General features: G+C 40.7%; 1 protein-coding gene across 10 annotated transcripts in view; it reads right to left on the bottom strand.

The window, feature by feature from the left end:
- Cno (adherens junction formation factor afadin) overlaps nucleotides 1-18905 on the bottom strand; it is a 37333-nt gene extending 18428 nt beyond the window's left edge. For 2 of the 10 annotated variants that reach the window (XM_070670225.1, XM_070670234.1), the window contains exons 1-7: nucleotides 11932-12157; nucleotides 11569-11845; nucleotides 7844-7955; nucleotides 7545-7737; nucleotides 7137-7421; nucleotides 6730-7013; nucleotides 6389-6488 (exon numbers count right to left, since the gene is read on the bottom strand). In XM_070670225.1, the coding sequence (XP_070526326.1) occupies nucleotides 6389-6488; nucleotides 6730-7013; nucleotides 7137-7421; nucleotides 7545-7737; nucleotides 7844-7955; nucleotides 11569-11585 (991 nt within the window). In that variant the 5' untranslated portion in view covers nucleotides 11586-11845; nucleotides 11932-12157. The other 8 variants (XM_070670180.1, XM_070670154.1, XM_070670164.1 and 5 more) reach the window with 8 other exon arrangements.
- Between the last annotated feature and the right edge of the window lie 127 nt (nucleotides 18906-19032).

Below are 19032 nucleotides of genomic sequence, written 5' to 3'. Positions count from 1 at the left end.
GTACGACTCGCGGAACAATCTACGATTGATTCTAAGAGCTTTAATCGGCTTATAATCAAGCCTCGCGAACTTCGATTTATTTCGAATCTCAAATTCAAATTTGTTTGATTGGCTCCCAGAGAGAGATCTCATTAAAAGTACACGCGGCACTTACCTAACATCACCTCTGCCTTGCCACTCCGGCATGGCTTGAACGGCCAAAGACCGATCATATAACACTTTTAAATCGACGATTTATAAATAACATGTAACAACGAGGTGTTTCAAATCGCACAATATTCACTACTCCGTTAGTTTTATCAATGACACATTATGTGGGCAAGAAAAAAAAAAAAAAAAGAAACTTGTTTGTATCAACTCATACGTAACTCTGAACTTTTACATTCACGTAATAGCGAATGCGTGACAAACATTTCTAAACATCACGGACATGACGCACTTTAAACAATGTAATAAGCAAAAAATCATATAAGTGAAAGTAGTTTCATATAAGCCGTTTGTTTGCCAAATCGATTAACTCAACGAAACGAGAAAGTAAAGAACATCCGGGCATTGGTTTCGTTTCAATAATATTAAACTTGTTTTAGCTTGATTAAAACCTAATTACTTATGTAATTAAACCGATGTAAATCGTAGTTGAACCCACTCGACAAATCGTACCACTTTACGAGAAATTAGCTTACGTTAACTATTTCATTGTGAGCACATCATTTACGAAACGCAGTCAAAAAAATGTTAATTGTTTACGCGTAATTATTCGCGTCGCGTGTAACAACCATACGCGGAAAGCGAAAGCGTAACACCGTTTAATGTCTATAACGCGCAGGACGATACTCTACGCCGCTCGCCCGTTAAAACAACACTGGTGGTGTATAACTCTTTGCTACTTTCTGTCCCGTACAACACACAGGTGTGTATAGAAACAAGAATACGATAGCGACCGGCACACGTGAGACCAGCGCAAGCGTGTTGACGAGTGTCCCTTTACACTACATGAAACTATAGCAGGTGCTTCATTTATTCGCTGTGAAATTATTTATTAGCTTCCGCATTAAATCGAGAAGGATTCATGCAACGGTTAAACTTTAATGGAAAATTAAGAGGGGAGGGACGACGGGGAGAACCATTAAAAAAAAGTTGTATCAAATTATTTGCACAATTAACGTTAAATTTATATGTGTAATGGTAGCGATCGTGCAAAGATTTGAATTTTTTATCGAGAGAAACAAAAATGCTATTTTTTCCATGTAATCAGCAGTCCAATAACTTTACTTTATCAACTTGCTAAATTTCTTATCAAGGATTATTGATACCTAGCTATATTTCTGGGTCTGATCTTTGACGTTTAGAAACATTTTTTTAACAGTATAATATTCGTCATAATCCCGATCATGGTTTTGCGAATTTATCAAATTTTTAACGTTATACATACATAATAATTATGTGGATAAAATGTTTTTTCATTCACATCGGCTCGATTTAATGATATCAATTTGATTTCGTGATATCAATTAAAAGAGATACGAAATAGCGTAGCTACTTGATTTTATAAAAATAGAAAAATTAGTTTATTTATAATCTGTCTATTTAATTCTTGTATTAATAAAATATTCATGAAACGAGATTTATTTATACATGGGAAGTTCTTATATTTAATGAACCAGGTACCAAATACACGAATATGTCTTATCTTCTCCTTTTCATATTTATTTATGAGACTTGAGAATAATAATGAAGATTGAATTTAGATAACACTTTAATGCAGTACGGTGATAATATTCTTTTTAAATGACACATTGTTTTTTCTGCGAGATAAATTTTTTAATAAAATAATATTTAATAAAATTTTTATCAAAAAGGTTATTTACTTAAAAATCATTAAAATTTAATAAACGAACCAATTAATTTTTGAGTTGCTTTATCTTAATATGATTGTAAAAGTTGAAGCTTATTTCAAACTGTATTCTGAAAACTCTTGTTACTTACACAGTTTAATATCTTTAAAAACACATAATTATTATAGCATTAAAACTTCATTGTCATTAAAATATTTCATCCTTATATACAGGTATATATTAATTCAACAAGGATAAACAACTGCAATTTTTTGTACGAAAATCGTAGGATGAAGTTCAGTAAACTTAAACTCGTTGTGCTGGATACGACCCGAGTCGTTTCGATCAGAAATCGCGGTTTCGGTCATCGCCGCTCACGTTTGCAATCGCGAAACTGAAAATTTCGTTTTGACGTCGAAGCAACACGTCGGGATCGGTGCACGCGATTATTCCACCAGGCGGAAAGGAGAAATTACCCCGAGGTATTTTTAGAAAAAACGAAGGTGGCACGCTAGTGCTCGAATGTAGGTCGACATATAACGTAGGTCGTTCCGGCGTTTTATTGATTTCCCGCGGACCAATTCCAGCGTGCACACACGACGAGTCGCCGACTCGGAGTCGCGTGGATCCACGACGCACGTAGATCACTATAGATCAACGTACGTCTCAATCCCTTGGGCCTTCTACGTTCCACTAGCCTCTGCAGTTTTGCTCATCGTGGGGCGTAAAACCTGTCTTATCTTTTAATCCGGAGAGAAACATTTCCCTAAACGCCACATTTTTCTCTCATTTCAAAATTATCTTCTCTTTAATATCTACTCGTTATTAAAGAGATAATGGTCTGTAATGAAACTTTACATGTTTCTAATGATACTCGATGTTATCTTCTGAACTATGATCTTTTCATACAACGAGAAATATGTATACATGCAAACAAGACAGGCCACAAACCTATTAACAAATCTTACTGTTTTTAACCGGCTACAATCGAAGTTTTTCTTCAATAAAAAGCAAACAAGTATGATCGCAGAGAATAAATGCACCTCGTAAAGAATTAAAATAAATAAGAAAAATAAAAATGTAACATATTGATGCTAAATAATTTTCCAAAATTTTTAACATTGCTAATTTACAGCGAGGACGCTCAAATAATATATTTTAACAAATTAACATTGATCGGGTAAGACACAGAATCACATCAAGGAAGTTGAGCTTTGTATGCGTCATGCATGATTCGGTCGGCTTTAACTGGAATTCAACCTTTAATAAGAGCTTACGTCGTATTCCCCAATCCATCATGACGACTGCTTTATTTAATTAAAATTCGTGGTCCCTTCGTCGATTATTGCTGCCGCTGCTGCTAAATATTGGTCCCCTCTTTGTTCCCTTCTTTCGTTGCTCCGGCTTCCCGTGAAACTTGAGAATCCGCTGGCCCCTCTAACTGGTCGAATTTTATCAATTAATTGTCGACATTAGGGCATATAATCAAATCTCTCTGGCATCAATTCTCGCTACAATGTTAGCGAGTTTAAAACAAATTGACACGAATTTATCTTCGATTTATTTTCACCGCGTCCGATGCTCGGCTTGCATGTTACGTGACGACATCGTCCGAACTTATGATAAAAGCAAATTGGAAATCAGTCACAGGTTTTCTATCTTCGATAATGGCTTGACAGAAGAAATTATAAATCTGCCGAGATGATCGTGTTCTTAATTGAACCTCTATGTTAACATTGGAGATATGATAATTAACATTAGGCGATTCCTTTTGAGGAAGATATTGATTCGTTTGCTCAGGTACGAGTTGCGATCACGTTAACAGTCAAGTAAATATGCACAGCTGATAACGGCACTAAAACGTTTCTCCGGATCCTCGGCGACACGTCGTTATGACACACCGTTGAACCGTACCGATATCAATAGTATCAGATCATATAACTCTCGATTAGATTGTAGGATATTTGCAGGTCGTAACTGTAAATTGTACAATTTATAAGAAAGTTATGACAACGATAAAATAAAAAGTTTACTCAGGTCGTCATACTGATGTATGCAATAGATCAATAATACATTGTCGGCCACGTAATTGACAGTGTTTTCAAATCAGTTTCTTCGTTGTCCGTGCAAATCCGATATTTAGCTTTGCCAATGCGAAACAAGGGCCAAGCCGCTTGCGTGTTAATTTAAATAGCAGTGTACCATAATCTGCAGTAATCGGGCGATAATTGGCGATCAATAATGAAGCCTTTACTTCGGCATCTTCTATAAGTATCTTATCTTATAATAAGCATAATAATCATTGTTGGTCAAAGGTATAATCGATGACGAGTCGATCGGCTTCGATTAGGTCAACTTGAGGCTTACGATCAGGTGTCATGTGCCATTGGCCAAGGAGACACCTGCATGTGCACATCACCAAGGTTTTGTGCAATTTTTTTATAACGTCTCAGCAATCATAAGCCAATCGTATTCTTCTGTACTGTCCTTTTAAATTATACATATAATCAATAGTCGTTCCGTTCTTTACGCGAATCACGAGATAACGTTATACATCACGTTTCTGTGGCTACAAATTTTTCATGCCTTCAAAGTAAATCGAATAAATTCGATTACGTTGAATTACGATTGCAAAGTCTAATAGGTAGATTGTACGAAAAATATCCACTTGGTCCTTTACGAAATTGTGTAGAGTAACTTATCATTCGCATATGTGAACTCACTTTCATTAATTTACTTTCTTTGATATGTTGGGGAGCTCGAGTTCGATGACGCTGGTCATTAACGCTTTAACGCTCGCGTGTACGTAGTATTTATTCCATTAGTCACGTACGTACTTATTCCGACGTACGGATTACGACGCATTATCGCCAACGTGTGAGTGGGTGGTTCCACTTTCGTTACTATAAAGTCTTTGATACGTCGATGATGAGCTAATTGTATTCAATGACGCCACGCCCTGGATACTTTTACGTCGGATTGTATGTGTGTGTGTGTAATTGTAACAACTATTCATTTCTTTCTATAATTATTCCTACGAGAGGTATTACGGCCGTGGGTGGATCCAATTAAATCACTCCGAATCTTCTGCTGCACTTCAACAAAACAATCGGATGGCTATTAATATATTGCGTCGTATTTATATAAGTTGTTGCAAAGAATAACAAGACACTATTTATGTAATCAAGGCTACAATAATGGATCACCAAACATGTGGGCGAGTGCACTCTCGTACGCGAGTTCGATGACAATTGACAAACTCCGGGATCACGATACGTTTTTAAATAAGCAGAAAAATTAAGTAACTTATTATTACACGGATTGTTAAGCACAGAAGGCATGCGGCGCTAAAACTGTATATATTTCACGTAAAATACGATGGAACAATTATTAATTCTGTCTCAGGTAAAGTGAACGACTGATCGATTCGTTGCACAAATTTAGGCTTAAATGAGTCAAATGTCGGATGTCACGGGCAATTATTTCGTCGTAAATGACGATGTCGAAACGAGGGCAACGACGACGACAAGGCAAGGATGACGGCGCCCGCGCACTGGCGCTTGTACCAACGACATGAGCCGACTGAGGCGATGCTAGTATCGGTAGTTCTCCTTGCAACCCTTGCGTCCCCCATCGACTACCCTCCACCTTTCGGTTCCTCCTCTCACCTTGCCGCTCTTCTCTCGACGAACTTTCACCCTTATCAGCTGACATTAAAAGCTTTTTACGTACAACTTTATAAATTTAATTCTTACTTTAATGCGGTCTCCCTTTTTCTTCTCTGCTTTTCTTTTTTTCTTATTAAACTTTTCTTCTCATCTCGTCGTAAATTCTAACGTCAATCTTTTTCATCGGACCAATCCTTCTAATTTATCTCGTTATCTGTTTCAAGAATTCTTTTCTTGATTTTTTACCTGTTAATTTCTATTATTTTCTTTTACCATTCTCTTCCGTCATAGATATAATTTAACTTTCTCATGTACATACATTCTTTCTTAATTAGTTGCAATTATTAAAAAAAAATTTTTTTTTTAATTTAATGGATGTACTTAATTTTAAATAGTTTATAAATTGCTTAATGCTTTTTAAATTTGTTTACATTTAAATTAGAACTGATTAATTTGCATATACATTAAAAGTAAAACTTGCAGAAAAATTCTTTCTCTCATTAAAAGATTAAAGTTAGATGGTAATTTGCTTCAAAAATTTGAATATAAAAACAAATTTGCTTCTTGTTAAATCACGATTTACATAAAATTATTATTGCCGCGTTAACTTACTGTTATAAATTGCCAATAAAAGACATATTAAAAAATATAAAATTTACTACTTTAAAATATACTAAAATTAATTTTGTATGCAATCCTAAATGATTAAATTGTAGAAAATATGTTTGTGTTGTATTGAATTATACTCCAAGTGCAAAATTATTTCAACCCTAATCGTATTCATTTTCCTTTTGTCCGTATTATTTAAAAAGCATACGCATATAATTGCTTATTAAAGTCAATCAGTTTGAGTAGCATAAAACATTGATAAAATTAAATTCTTACCTCGAGTAGAAGGATGATTCATTAATATCGCCAAAGGACATTCATCGTCGTCTAGTATGTACTCCTGATGCGCATTGCTGCTCACGTTCTCACCATTAACCTACATCATAAATAAAACAAATATTAATTTTTTTTTATTTTAATTATTTAACATTTAATCATTAATATCTTGGCAATCAAATTCTCTCAATTTAATATTAATTAATAACTTTTAAATTATATAATTTTTAAAAATTAAATAGGAATTTGTCAAAAAAAAAGGTAATTTAAAAAATTTGTTAAATTTTTTTGCTATGTATGACGATATTCTATCTACAGATAAACAACGATCTCGTATATACCTGCACAAGGCAATATAACTGAGGGTCCAGTTTTTCCAGGCCGTATTTAGAAAGCATCTCTCGCACAACCTGAGCGGCAGAATCACGCACACTCAGCAACAACGTTTTGTATGGCACGTCCTTGCATAGCGCCTCGCCATAAATTTTCAATGTGCCGCCCGTGTCGGGACCGCCGTCTTTACTGCGAAATTGCTGGAGCCTCCTCTCAAGCTTCTGTTGACGACGGCGTCTCATCACCGCTTCCGGATTTGAGATACTTCTCGTAAAACTGGTCTCGGGTAATTCTAAAAATAATAACACAATCAATATAAAAAAAGAGATAAAAAAACATATTTACAAGTTAAATTTTATTCAAAGATTATATTTATTGTAATTTATTAAACAGTTTAAAAAGAATGTTTGCTAACCTGTATAAAGTTTCTCGGCGACACCGTTCTGATCGCCAGGCACTGCGTTTTCGTCCTGTTCTAAGCTCTTCAGTCGACTAAGCTTCTCCTGCTTCTTGATCTGTTTTTTCTCTCGCTTGCTCAGCTTTCTTCGGAAGCTAGAACCCTCAGCTGAAGTAAAGCCGACGCCTTGCGCATTGGTCTTATCGTCAATCCTCTTCAGCAAGAAGCGTCCCTCCCGATCGTCTATATGCCAATTTAGTTGAACGAGCAACGGCTTTTCTTCTAAATCAAGCTTACGTTCTTCTAAAAATTAAGTTTTGTACATGATATTAAAATATACTTTCAAAATAAAAATGTTATTAAAACGCGCAATTTTAGTTTTAATTTAATCTTAAGTTTTATTTGTATATCAATAAAACAGCTCACCTCCGTTTTCGTGAATCTCATAAAGAGCGTATTCTGGGACGGACAGCATTCTCATGTCAGGACGAAATTTTTCTATTAAAGTTTCTATCACTGCCTGGCTGGTCGCGTCTGAGGCAACCCTAATACATTTGGTAGCGACTTTTTGGCCGCTGTCTTGAAAATAAAACCTCATCACGCCATGAAACTCCAGGTCCTATAAAAAAAAAAAAAAAAAAAAAAAAAACGCAAAAACTTGAGTAAGCTCGCGGCAACAGAAAATTATCTTGCAAAATTTAGATGCCGTTATTCGCGACACTCACCTCGTTGGGCTCTGAAAGTTCGAACAGGTCCAAGCGATTGGCGTTCCATTGCTGTATGACCCCCCTGAGAGCCTCCCGCTCCGCTTTTTTATTCGCCAGTTCCGTTGCCATCCTGAAAAACACGACAAACAATGTATACATAATTGCACAAGCCAGTTGCAGAAATTCTACAATGATCAGCAAATGCACTAACATTTCTTGGAAGTCGCGAGGCCAAATAATCGCAATTGGCTGATTAATTAAAAAACCATGTAAAAAAAAATTTATTTTTAAACATTTCTTTAAGAAAATCCAATACCATATTTTATTGAACGCTATAATCTTGGAATCAAAGGTATTAATATTTTTTTCTTTTATTACTCGTTACCACAATCCCTTTATTAATAAGCTGACTTTCGTAAAGATACTTAAATTGACAAAAACATTATATTTTTTAATTTATATATAAATTCTTACATTGAGAATCGTAAGAAGAAAAAAATCAAACAGCAACTAAATATTGTCCACAAAATCTAGTCTTTAAAAACCGAAGTTAACACTTGAACCACAAATCAGGTCAAAATGGCCCAGTTTCAAATTTCATCCTTCTAAATTGCAAACTCCTTATTCCTGTGAAAAAGGAAGTCACTGTACATACCAGCTTATTTTCTATCAATCTTCTCAATTCAAAATTTTTGTTAGATTAAGTGATATAGGGTATCTGCATCCAGATATAGAAAATATATAAAAATAATGTCGGTAGTTTCAGGTCTATTTTGAGAACCTAGTAAACAGTTCTTAATTCGACTTTTCGAGAAGTACGCCTTTGATTCTGTTTCACGCCTCTCGAGCGGCCTTCCTTCGACGCGAGGCTGCTGGCACCGTACGTGTCTGTTGTGATACCTCGAGATAAATTATCACAGCAGACGTAAAGCGCGAGGCGTCTGTTCGATGCGCGCCAGGCCTCGAGGTATCACCCTCGGTATGTTACGATTCTAGCTACGCGACTACAAGTATATCCAACGCATCTAGAAATCCTCTCGAGTAAAACTCGATACGTTGTTCGGAAGACAAAGTATCGTAATTCAAATTGTTACCTATTCTTATTTGATCGACTTCATCTTCACTTGATTATAATTAAACGTTGAGTAACTTTAGTTGGTTAAAGCTAAAGTTCTCGTCGAAACTGGACAGAGCGACGCTAATTAACTTGAATTTTAGCTAACGGCGAAGATTCGCACGACCGTTTCTCGCAGTTTCCGGACAGCGAGACGGTGATCCTCGAGAGTCACGCATTCCTATCGCCCCTCCTCGTATCCCGTCTGCCTTCTCTTGTCCTCGATCTTAAAACCTTAAAAGCGCGTCCGCGCATTTCTTTTAAAGGTTCACTGCACCGCAAGTATTAGACCTCATACGCAACAATTTAATTCTCGCCTGATGCTCAAAGGTAATTTAGATACCAGCTGTGAAGAGGAGCTTGTAACTCTCCAAAACCATCCGGTCATAAAACAACGTAGCGTTTTACTAAGTAAACTTTATGCAAGCTTAAATATTCATTGGTAAATAAAATAAGTTACTTTAATGCCCAATTTCTTCACTTATTGATAAGTTTATCTTCCAGATAAATTATATATCAATCTTTATATTTAAAATTAGATAAAGATATATGGATATTTTATCTGAAAGACAGTTATTGAGAGGTATGAAGAAACCAGGAAGAGTAACTTAAATTTACATAAGCAACGAACATTCAATCAGACGCACTCTCTGTACCTAGAACTACAAATGCTACCTTTTTCCGAGCTACTCTCGGTCCAAGACGACGCGTGGAGGATCGCGTTCGAAAGATCCGTACCCAAAATGACAAACAGTCGTGTTTGAAAGTAAAATGAGAAATGTCGCAAGATAATGCGCCTCCTCGAAAGTTCCCGGTGCGGGAAAAGATAATCGTGCGAAACACACCCGAGTAAGCGCGTTTATCCGCGGGATTGGAAAGTGTGCTTTAGCGGCGTTTAAACGCGGCACCTTGACGACCGCCGATCGCGGAATATCGCGGATTCCAGACCGCCTCCCTCTCTCTCTCTATCACCTACGTGATCGACGTCGCGATAAACCGCCGCGCGGATGCGTACGTCAACGGCGCGCGTGCAGGTAAACTCGCGAAGTGACTCATACCCTGAAATATGAATGCCCGCCGTCGTTCGTTGGCATCGACGTATACGCGAGCGATTTCGCAGCAGCTAAGGAAGGAGGAAAGGAGATCCGTGGAGAACCGCGGCGCGATCCCGTCCTCGACGCGTCAATCGTCGATCCTCATCGCCCTTCAACGGCGCCCCTCCTCTTTCTCCACGTTCCTGTCGTTTTCTCGATCGCGGAGTGCCAATCTGAGGAGTGTCAACCTCATAACGCATTCAAAGCACCAAGTATCTACATAACGCGCGTCCTCTCCCTCTCCTTCTTTCTTTCTCGTCGCGGTCGCTTATACTGACGCTTCGAGCGATTCAAGACGACGTGACGGAAGATTTACAATGCCCATTTACACCGCGACGTGCGTCTTTGTATAATTGATAATACGTTGATATAACATATATATTAATGTATATGATCGCAAATCGATTAATAAATACTGACAAGACGCGATAGTTTCATCCGTATCAAGCCTTCAAGATAAAATTAAAAATGTAAAAAGATTGATATGATAAAAGATATGAATTATACATTTTATAATTTATTTGATCGATACCGTTGCTGACATATCGCGCGTAATCGCTGTTAAAAAAAAAAATCCAAGTCCAGGAAAAGGGCCGGGCTTCCACGAATAAAAAAAAAACGTGACGAACGCATCGACATCCGTACACGTTCACGCCAAGTGCGAATACGCCGAAAATTGACTCAGTCAAAGGCGCCCGTGGCTTCGCGACTCACCGCGGGCTTCCTTTCGAGCGCGAAATGGTCGAGGCGAATGAAAGAAGGCGAAAAAAGTAAAAACGAAAAACAAAAAAAAAAAGTATCGCGAAGTTATCTGATCGCCGAGTTCGACCGCGCGCACGCTCGTCGAACGTCCAAGAAAGAAAATACCGTTTCTGCGCCTGTCTGTACCACACGGCTTACTCCGCCGGCGTAGCTTCCCTCCCGTCGCCGCTGCGTTCCCTTTTTTCCACGTTACTCCGCTCCTTACTATTACGCGCCGCAAGATGAGAGAGAAGGACCGACGGGCATTCAAGGCTCCCGCATCTCGGGGCCGTCGGTAAACACCGAACGAAAAGCGACCGCCTTGCACCTTAAAGGCGCCTATTTAGACGCGTCACGCTGGTCTTCTCTTCTTTCTCTTTTTTCCTTTAAATTTTTGACGACGCCTATCCACGAGACGACCTGTCACTTTTCTCTTTTCCCGGGGACAAATTCCGCCTTTCCGAGCACCCGCGTCGATCGCCACGGGATCCTTAAGCTTGCACCGACTCGTGCGTGATCTCGCATACGAAATGGGCCCGGAATGGCATCTCGCTTCGCTTCTTCCCGCGAGTCTCGGCTCCAGGAATATTGAATTTAGTATTCAAGTATGCAAGAAAGAAACACGTTAGAAATGTGCATACAATAAATGTAATATAGCCTCTAATAAAGCCTCTTATGTTTTTTCTTTCTCTTACTTGTTTATGAAAGTGGAAATTATATCTATCTATTGTATCAATAATGCGTAATAAAATGCGATTATTCGTATTCATTCGTTATTCCGTTAGAGTACTCACTCCTCAGACACCGTCATTCTTTCCCCGAAGAGATACTCCTCGTCCTTTCCTCGCGTTGAGAAACTTGGTCGATTGGAAAAGTCACTCTTTCTTTGGTGGAAGCACAACTCGCGCAACTCGTGCGTTCTTCAAATCAATTTCAACATGAAGTTTGCGTCACTGAATACATTCGATCGGCGATAAATTTGAAAACGTTCCTTAAAGAAATGAATTCACAAGGACAATTGTGAATTCGTCTCGAAGTCTACAGCCGAGAGGTATTTTTCTTGGCACATTTCTAGAAAAAAGAGACAATAGAACATTTTTTTTTTTCCTCTCAAACACCATTGTCGAGAATGTTAGGTACCCTGATAACGAAAATACCTAAGATAAATACAAAAGTGGACCTTTTACTCGTCAGATTGCATCCTCCGTGATGTTTCACGGTAATAAGTTACGCGACGAGTCTAGCCACTGGAAGACTTTACGGTTACGTTTCTAGAAACGCCTCGCGAAAAGTCTCCGAAGAATGTCCCCTTTGGCAATGGCTCTCCGGCGAATTCCGATTGAAGATCTCCTCTTACCCACTCCGCTGCGAGCGAGCTCCGGCCGAATAATTTCCTTCTTCCTCAAGGTTTTCACTTTCGCGAAGGACGGAAAATTTCCCGCGCGCCCGTCCTCACTCCGCGAAAAAAAAAAAGAAGAAAACGCGAGGAGCGCCGAGAGAGGAAGCGAAGAGCGCGCTTTTTTTTCCCCCCCTCTTTTCTTATTTTTTTTTTTTTTCGACGATGCGATGCACTACCGACGTAAGAGTGCGTGCGTGCGTCGCGTACTCGCGGCCGCCACACCCAATCCAACGCAACGCTCGGCTGGAATTCCACGCGTGATGATCGCCACACGTTCCGCGCGTACGGCAAAGCGACTGACAAACCGACGGGGCGACTCCGCCGGGCCCAGTGAACGGGGAGAGGAGGGGGGACTTCCCTCGCCACGGCCTTCCCAGCTAGTCTCAACCACCGGCCGTTAAGTCCGTTTGCTGGCCCCTCGATTTATCGCGATGGCAGGACGAAAGTGAGGCAAAGGTAAGGCAAGGGTTAAAATGAAAGTTCCGTAGGGCGCGCGAGCAAGGTGCCTAGAGGTCACGGGCACTTTTTCTTTTCCGGTTACACCCTCCGCTGGCCTGGCCGATCAGTCGCCGGGGGCGGCGAAAAATCGTTGCTTTAATACGCAATCGAGCCGAATTTTCGTTCCTCGACCTGGACGCGCGCGTTTGTTTCTCGTTCCGGACCCGTACCCTGTTCTGTTTCGCGCCGTTCCGTTCCGTTCCGTTCCGTTCCGCTTTGCTACGCTACGCTCGCGAATTTTAACGTCGTCGTGCATTACACTACGTCGAATTTCTCTGGATACGCAACACACACACGGCGGTAGTAGTACGCCTCTCTACCTGCTAACCTTCCTTTTCTTGTCCCCCCTCACGGTTCCAACCGTACGCACGCACGTGACGTACCATCGTGTCAGTGGTTCCCAAATCTGTCAGTGTTACGCACGAATATAAATGGACTTGTACACGGAATGACCGAAAGTAAATACTTGATCTCGCTAAAGTAGATTCTCTGGAGACGAGAAGAGTTTTTAAATAGTATAGCCGATTAAAGGTAAAATAAAATAATAACGATCGCAATCAAATTTTTCGGACGACAAATGCACAGTTGTGCTAGATTAAATTAAATTCAACCCAATTTTTTAACGATCGTTGCTTCTACATCCGATAAGTAATTAAATTTTTCGCTAGTTAAGAATATGTAGTTTTTTTTTTTTTTTTAATGTACATTATTTTACAATTAATAAAATCATTGACTCACAAAGTAACAAATTTTAAAAATCAAATTGGATCAATTGTAAAATCAATTTATATAAAAGTAAATCACAGATCGAACCTACGATACTTAATTCAATTCGACGTGACTCTAATATAAGTATCGACCGTAACGTCTTTGAATTCCGCAGGAAAAAGGATTTGGAAACCTCTGCCAGATGTCAAAACGCTCTATACCGGCACCGGGCGAATTCGGTGATGCGTGTAATTGTCGTGCGTATCGTGCTCGTTATGGTGCTCGTCGTCGTGCTCAGTCGACGGCACACCGGAAAGCTTGTAACGTGACATCGAGGAAATATTCGCATGAGAGATCTAGCCGATCTAGAAATAAAGAGCGGAGGAGGTCGCGTGAATCGTTGACCCGAAATCTACACCCTAATTCCCATTCAAGTAACCACGCTCGCGCATTAGCATCGCACGATAAGACACCGTTGAACGAGAAGCGGTAATTGGGTGGCTGGTAGCTTTTAATACCCGTAATGCCACGAATCTGTGCGAATTGTAATCCAACTTTATAAGCGCGGCAAACGATTTCGAGAAGAGAAAAAAAAAATATATTACTTCGCTCGAAACACTTGCCACAATTAGCGCGATCGATTATGGTAACATTTCTATATCATATTGTAAAATAAAGATGCGACGTTAAAAGCGAACCGTTTGAGCGTTTGAACGCAGGTCGCGGTATCTAATATTGTTTCTCCCTTCGTTATATTTTAAATAATATATTACATTTTGCGAGAAAGTTATTATTTTGGTGTAAAGTTCGAGTTATGCTCGGAGGTGCATTTATTCGATCGATGAACGGCCCCGTCTTGGACGAGTAATACCTGATTTTATCCTTCGAAAAACCGGTAGGACGCAAGGAACAGTCAATGGGAATATAATACCTGCCTTGGATGCACACATACGTGTACAGAGGCATTCGAAAGGGTGAGCACATGTGCTCTCGTTGGTATAATGATATAATAACGTGGATCGCCGCGAATGTCAACGCGCTCGTTTCGATCTCCAATTCGTAATCGGATAGTATAATAATAGCAAGACGAATCGAACCGCAGGATGAATTGGATTAGTCACTTCCTCGGTTTGTCCGGAGTGCATTCGGCTGTCGTATTTTTAGCGGAACGAAATCGTCGGTGAAGAACGCGTTTAATTTCAGTCGTCACGGTTTTGTAATGTATGCGCGTTGTTATTATAAAAACACGGCGACATATTCTATACAGAATTCATCCTTTAACTATTATGCGAGAGAGAGAAGAAAATTATAAATCTCGCGAGCAAGAAGACTTTAGCAAAAAAAAAAATAAAAAAATTAAAATACTTGATAAAATCTTTTAAGATAGAGATTTATAAATCAATTTTTCTTGGACGCGTTTTATGGCGCTGTTATTGACGGAAAATAATCGCAAATAATTGTTGCAGTTTACCCAATGCAGTTACCCAATGTTTATCTGTTAGCGATGTAATCATTGTTATCTGATAAGCGATTAAAAAATATGACAGATGTTCTCCCGATGTAGATATAAAATAATTTTCAAAGTTGTGCACTCGGAATCAGATCTTTCTAGCCTCGAGGGACTGTGCTGACAACTGCTGTCACACTTGATCGTTCCAGAATTATTCATTACGAAATCATGCGCCATTGTACGTCTGGCCTATTACACATTATCACACGGTACAACAATATCTCTCGCTCGCATTAGCATATCTTCAAGCTTCGCACCTTCGCGCTCGATATCCCTACATATAATTTTATTTACGATAATCATTCATATCAACCGGTGATCAAGAAGCGGAAATTACGCCGCGCTTAGCATTTTATCGGGCGAGTTTATCAGGACATCCGAAAGTACTAAGGTTCAAAGAAAAAAAAAAAAAAGAAAAAACGAGAGAGTTTGACGAGATGTGCAGCATAATCTTTATGCAAAGGTCATTCATCGCGATTGATCCATCTCCCGCGCGTAGCTCGGAGCGATTTTCTGACACGGTAGCGATTATCGCGCATTTAATTGTGCCACACTGTTACGTTGTCGCGTTAACATACACGGACAATGTATACGTACATATGTGCTAACGGCTTGTTTATTGCACTTAAGCGGCCATTTCCTGCCGCGTCCTCATGTATCTAGGTATATCGCCCCTCCGCGTGCATTCCGCAATGCACATTCTTGCGGTAAAAGAGGCAAGAATCCGCGGTTCTCCCGCCCCTCGTCTCCCATTCTACGTTAACCCGCGAATGTCCCGGTCACGCGTCCGTTCCGTAAATTAAAACGGCAAATTATACAGGGTGCCACGCTCGCCGTGCACTTTCTCTCGCCCGGCGGATTCTTTAATCAAACCTCCGTAGGGTAAACGACTCCTGGCGCACCCTGTATAACAAATATTTTGCATCTTCAGTCGCGCGTAGGTAGAATAAAGTTACCTGGAACTTTTCCATTGTCTATTCCTTGTCGAACCCTCTCACTAAATTGAATTAATCAAATACTCTAGTACGAAGATCTGAAAATACAAAGAAAATAATTTTCTCACGGTTCGGTTTTTTTTTCGTCTCTCGAATCTACGTAATAATTCAAAAATAATATTATCAATCGAAATAAAATACCTGGACGAGTAAAAAGGGTTAATTGGCACAGAGAAGCTCCCTTTTCGCAGAAATTCTAAACGGCGTGGAGGTCCACGTGGCTTTTTTTTATCGCCTACGATATTTGAGATTGTAAATAAGATTCTTTGTCAACGCGGTTCTCCATCGAAATTTTTCACAGCTAAGAATCAACTCCCCGTTGCTATTGCCGTCAATGACACGGCGTGCACAGTCGGCAGATTTTAATCAGCTGCTCGCTCCGGCGCAAACGCGAGACGCGGCTTTTTAAATTCACCGTCGCGCTTTCGCGTTCGCGGCCGTCAGATTGAACGCTGTTGGATACTTTCTACTCATTCATACTTTCTATAAACATTATATCGTCGTTCCAGTGGAAGTGCTGACCGCTCCCGTTCGTCCACCAGGGTTTCGATTTGCATCACGACGCGTCACGGGGCGCCTTCTCGCGCTACGATTCCGGTTCCCGATCTTTCTTACAGCACTGCGAAGGGAAGCCACAGGAGCACGAAGGTCGCGTTGCATCGTCATTACGCCGAATACCTCCAAGTGTTTTAAATCTGCGACAAACGCTATACTAGCTATACTAGCGAAAAATCTGAAATATTTTTAATACGCTTTTAATTTGTGAGACGAGGATCGATTACTAAATTTTTAGAATAAACCGCGAACTCTAAACCCCAAAAGTGAATTTACATTAATAAAGTATACTTTAGAAATATGCTATTTAATATCTTGATGGGTGTTGCAGATAAATAATCATGTAAAACATAAACGAAAATTAATACACCCGCGATAGCCGTACAATATTTCGCTTGGTTTCTGCGAACACTTCCTGCTGACACTTGAAACTTAAGTGTCCTCGCATTTATCTCGAGGCTAATACAAACATAAATCCTGATAGCATCCGCGAGGGCACATTCTACAAGTCAAAAGCAATTAATAAGTAGGTATCGCTTTAAGTATCGAGTGATGTTCTTCGCGAATCATCTCTTGCATTACTCACAAAAACAAGAATCCATATCATTCGGCTTAAAGTTGCGTCTTTCAAGATTGGCATTACACTTGCCCCATAATTTCTTTTTTTGCGGCAGAAAAGGCATATAAATCCATGCAAGAAATGTGATTAAGTGCAAAAATCCAGTTACCTGCCGATGTTAGAATATTTTTCACTTCCTGGATTGTTACTATAACGGTCGTATTTCCCTTGCAATGCTTCAAGTAGAAAGTATCCGTTTCATATCGATCGTTCGAGCTGTAGATTCGAGGTTCAGAAACCTACTACCGGTACGTATATACACGTATGTGCACGCACATGTGCCGATCACCGTAAAGAACGCCGCGAGTGAAAGGCGCTAATAATCGGTGTTACAAAGGCCGGTGAAAAAAAAAAAAAAAAAAAAAAAATTGACGTATATGCACCACTGTCGCCGTTACCATTCGCGTGGGAGCGAGTATTAAAAGCACGGTGCAATTACGTTGCTATTTTATTTCCTCGCGTGATATAACAAAACCTTTGCGCGTTGCGCGGAGAGGTTCAACACACGGTCTCCGGCGAGCCGGCGCTCTTTGTGTTTACGGCAGCGGCTTTGTAATGTATATCCCGGTGCGTCCATGTGTTTGATCAATCGCTCCTCATGACGTTTTCCTCGGCTTATGCTCTGATCACCGGCGTACGTAAAAGCGGATCCAAGACCTGGTTTCTCAATTAACTTGGTTGTAATTAGTATCTACTTAACGGATTCCATAAAAGCTATCTCTGTACTTAGCTTACGCTGCATATAAAAATTTACAAAGAGAAAGAGAGGAAATTAATAATACTTCACGGATCGGTTTTGTTATAAAACGCCTTCGTTGGATTGATATTTTTGCAAGGTAGAGCGAAGATTCTAAAAAAATCAACCCATAAATTGTATACTATTGGCGGTCGAGCGTGAATGAAAAAAGCAAAGAGGCGAGGAATTGTCAAGCCGCTTCTTCGAAAGTAAGCGACATTGAGCGGAGTATGTAGATGTTACCTTGGCACCGCAAGGTGCCGATCTGAAAAATCTCGAGGACACTTGCGCAGCAGCGAAGCCGTGCATCACCTGCCAGTGGGAAAATCTAGGTGGGTCGGTCGCGATATCGCCGCTAGCGCGGATACGAGGTAGATTCGCCGATAAGGCGGCGCGATATCAACAGGTCCGCCGCGCCGCGGACACAAAGCGAGAGAGAAGTCCGTGTCACGCGCGCAGCATATTTACCTGCTCGTTTCGGGACGCCGTTTCTCCTCGAGGTATCGTCACCACTTGGCCGCTGGTACACCGTTCGCGGCACCGCTCGGTACCTGCACCTCGCCAAATGTGCGCCTAGAGCCTCGCGCGGCTCCGCCGTCGCTCCACTTGCACACGCTCGACGTACATATCCGGGCTTCGCTCCGGAATCGCTTCGGAGAGGTCCTCCAACGGAAACGCGGTTCGCGAGAACGAAACAGTCACAACGTAAACACGAGTAGAGAGAAGGTGCGTGAGAGAAAGTCCGAGCTCTCGTGCCTGTCGCGCGCGTAGTCTCGCGGCACTGAAGCCGACTGGGGGGGAAAAAAATCGTGTTCGTGTCGTGTCGCGGCAGCGCGAGCGCGTACCACCAAAGCGACGTGCTCGGTCACGGGACCCGCGCACCCGCGTCAATCGGCCGTTCGATGTGCGTTCTTGCTTGCACGCTCGCACACGCATACCACCGCGCACATACACTCACACGTTACGTCACGGAGAAATACACGTAGCGCGTAGTCTACGTTTGTCTGCACGGGCGCGACTGTAATGCGCGCAAACGCGAGCACACGCGACGCTACGACTGCATAGTGTGGGGCTGGGGGCAGTGTAATCCCGCGATCCGCAACATGGTGACCGTCAGCGCAACGCGCATGCACCGCTGAGACTTTAGGCCCGATCTGCATTACCGCAGTAAGCTTTAAGCCGTAAGAAATCAGCCAATTGTATTACAAATTTCAAGAGAATTATCTAATATGATTGGC

The sequence above is a fragment of the Cardiocondyla obscurior genome, linkage group LG02 (assembly GCF_019399895.1).
Source record: "Cardiocondyla obscurior isolate alpha-2009 linkage group LG02, Cobs3.1, whole genome shotgun sequence".
In the NCBI taxonomy this organism is placed as follows: Eukaryota; Metazoa; Arthropoda; class Insecta; order Hymenoptera; family Formicidae; genus Cardiocondyla; species Cardiocondyla obscurior.
This window is presented reverse-complemented; position numbering and strand designations above follow the sequence as displayed.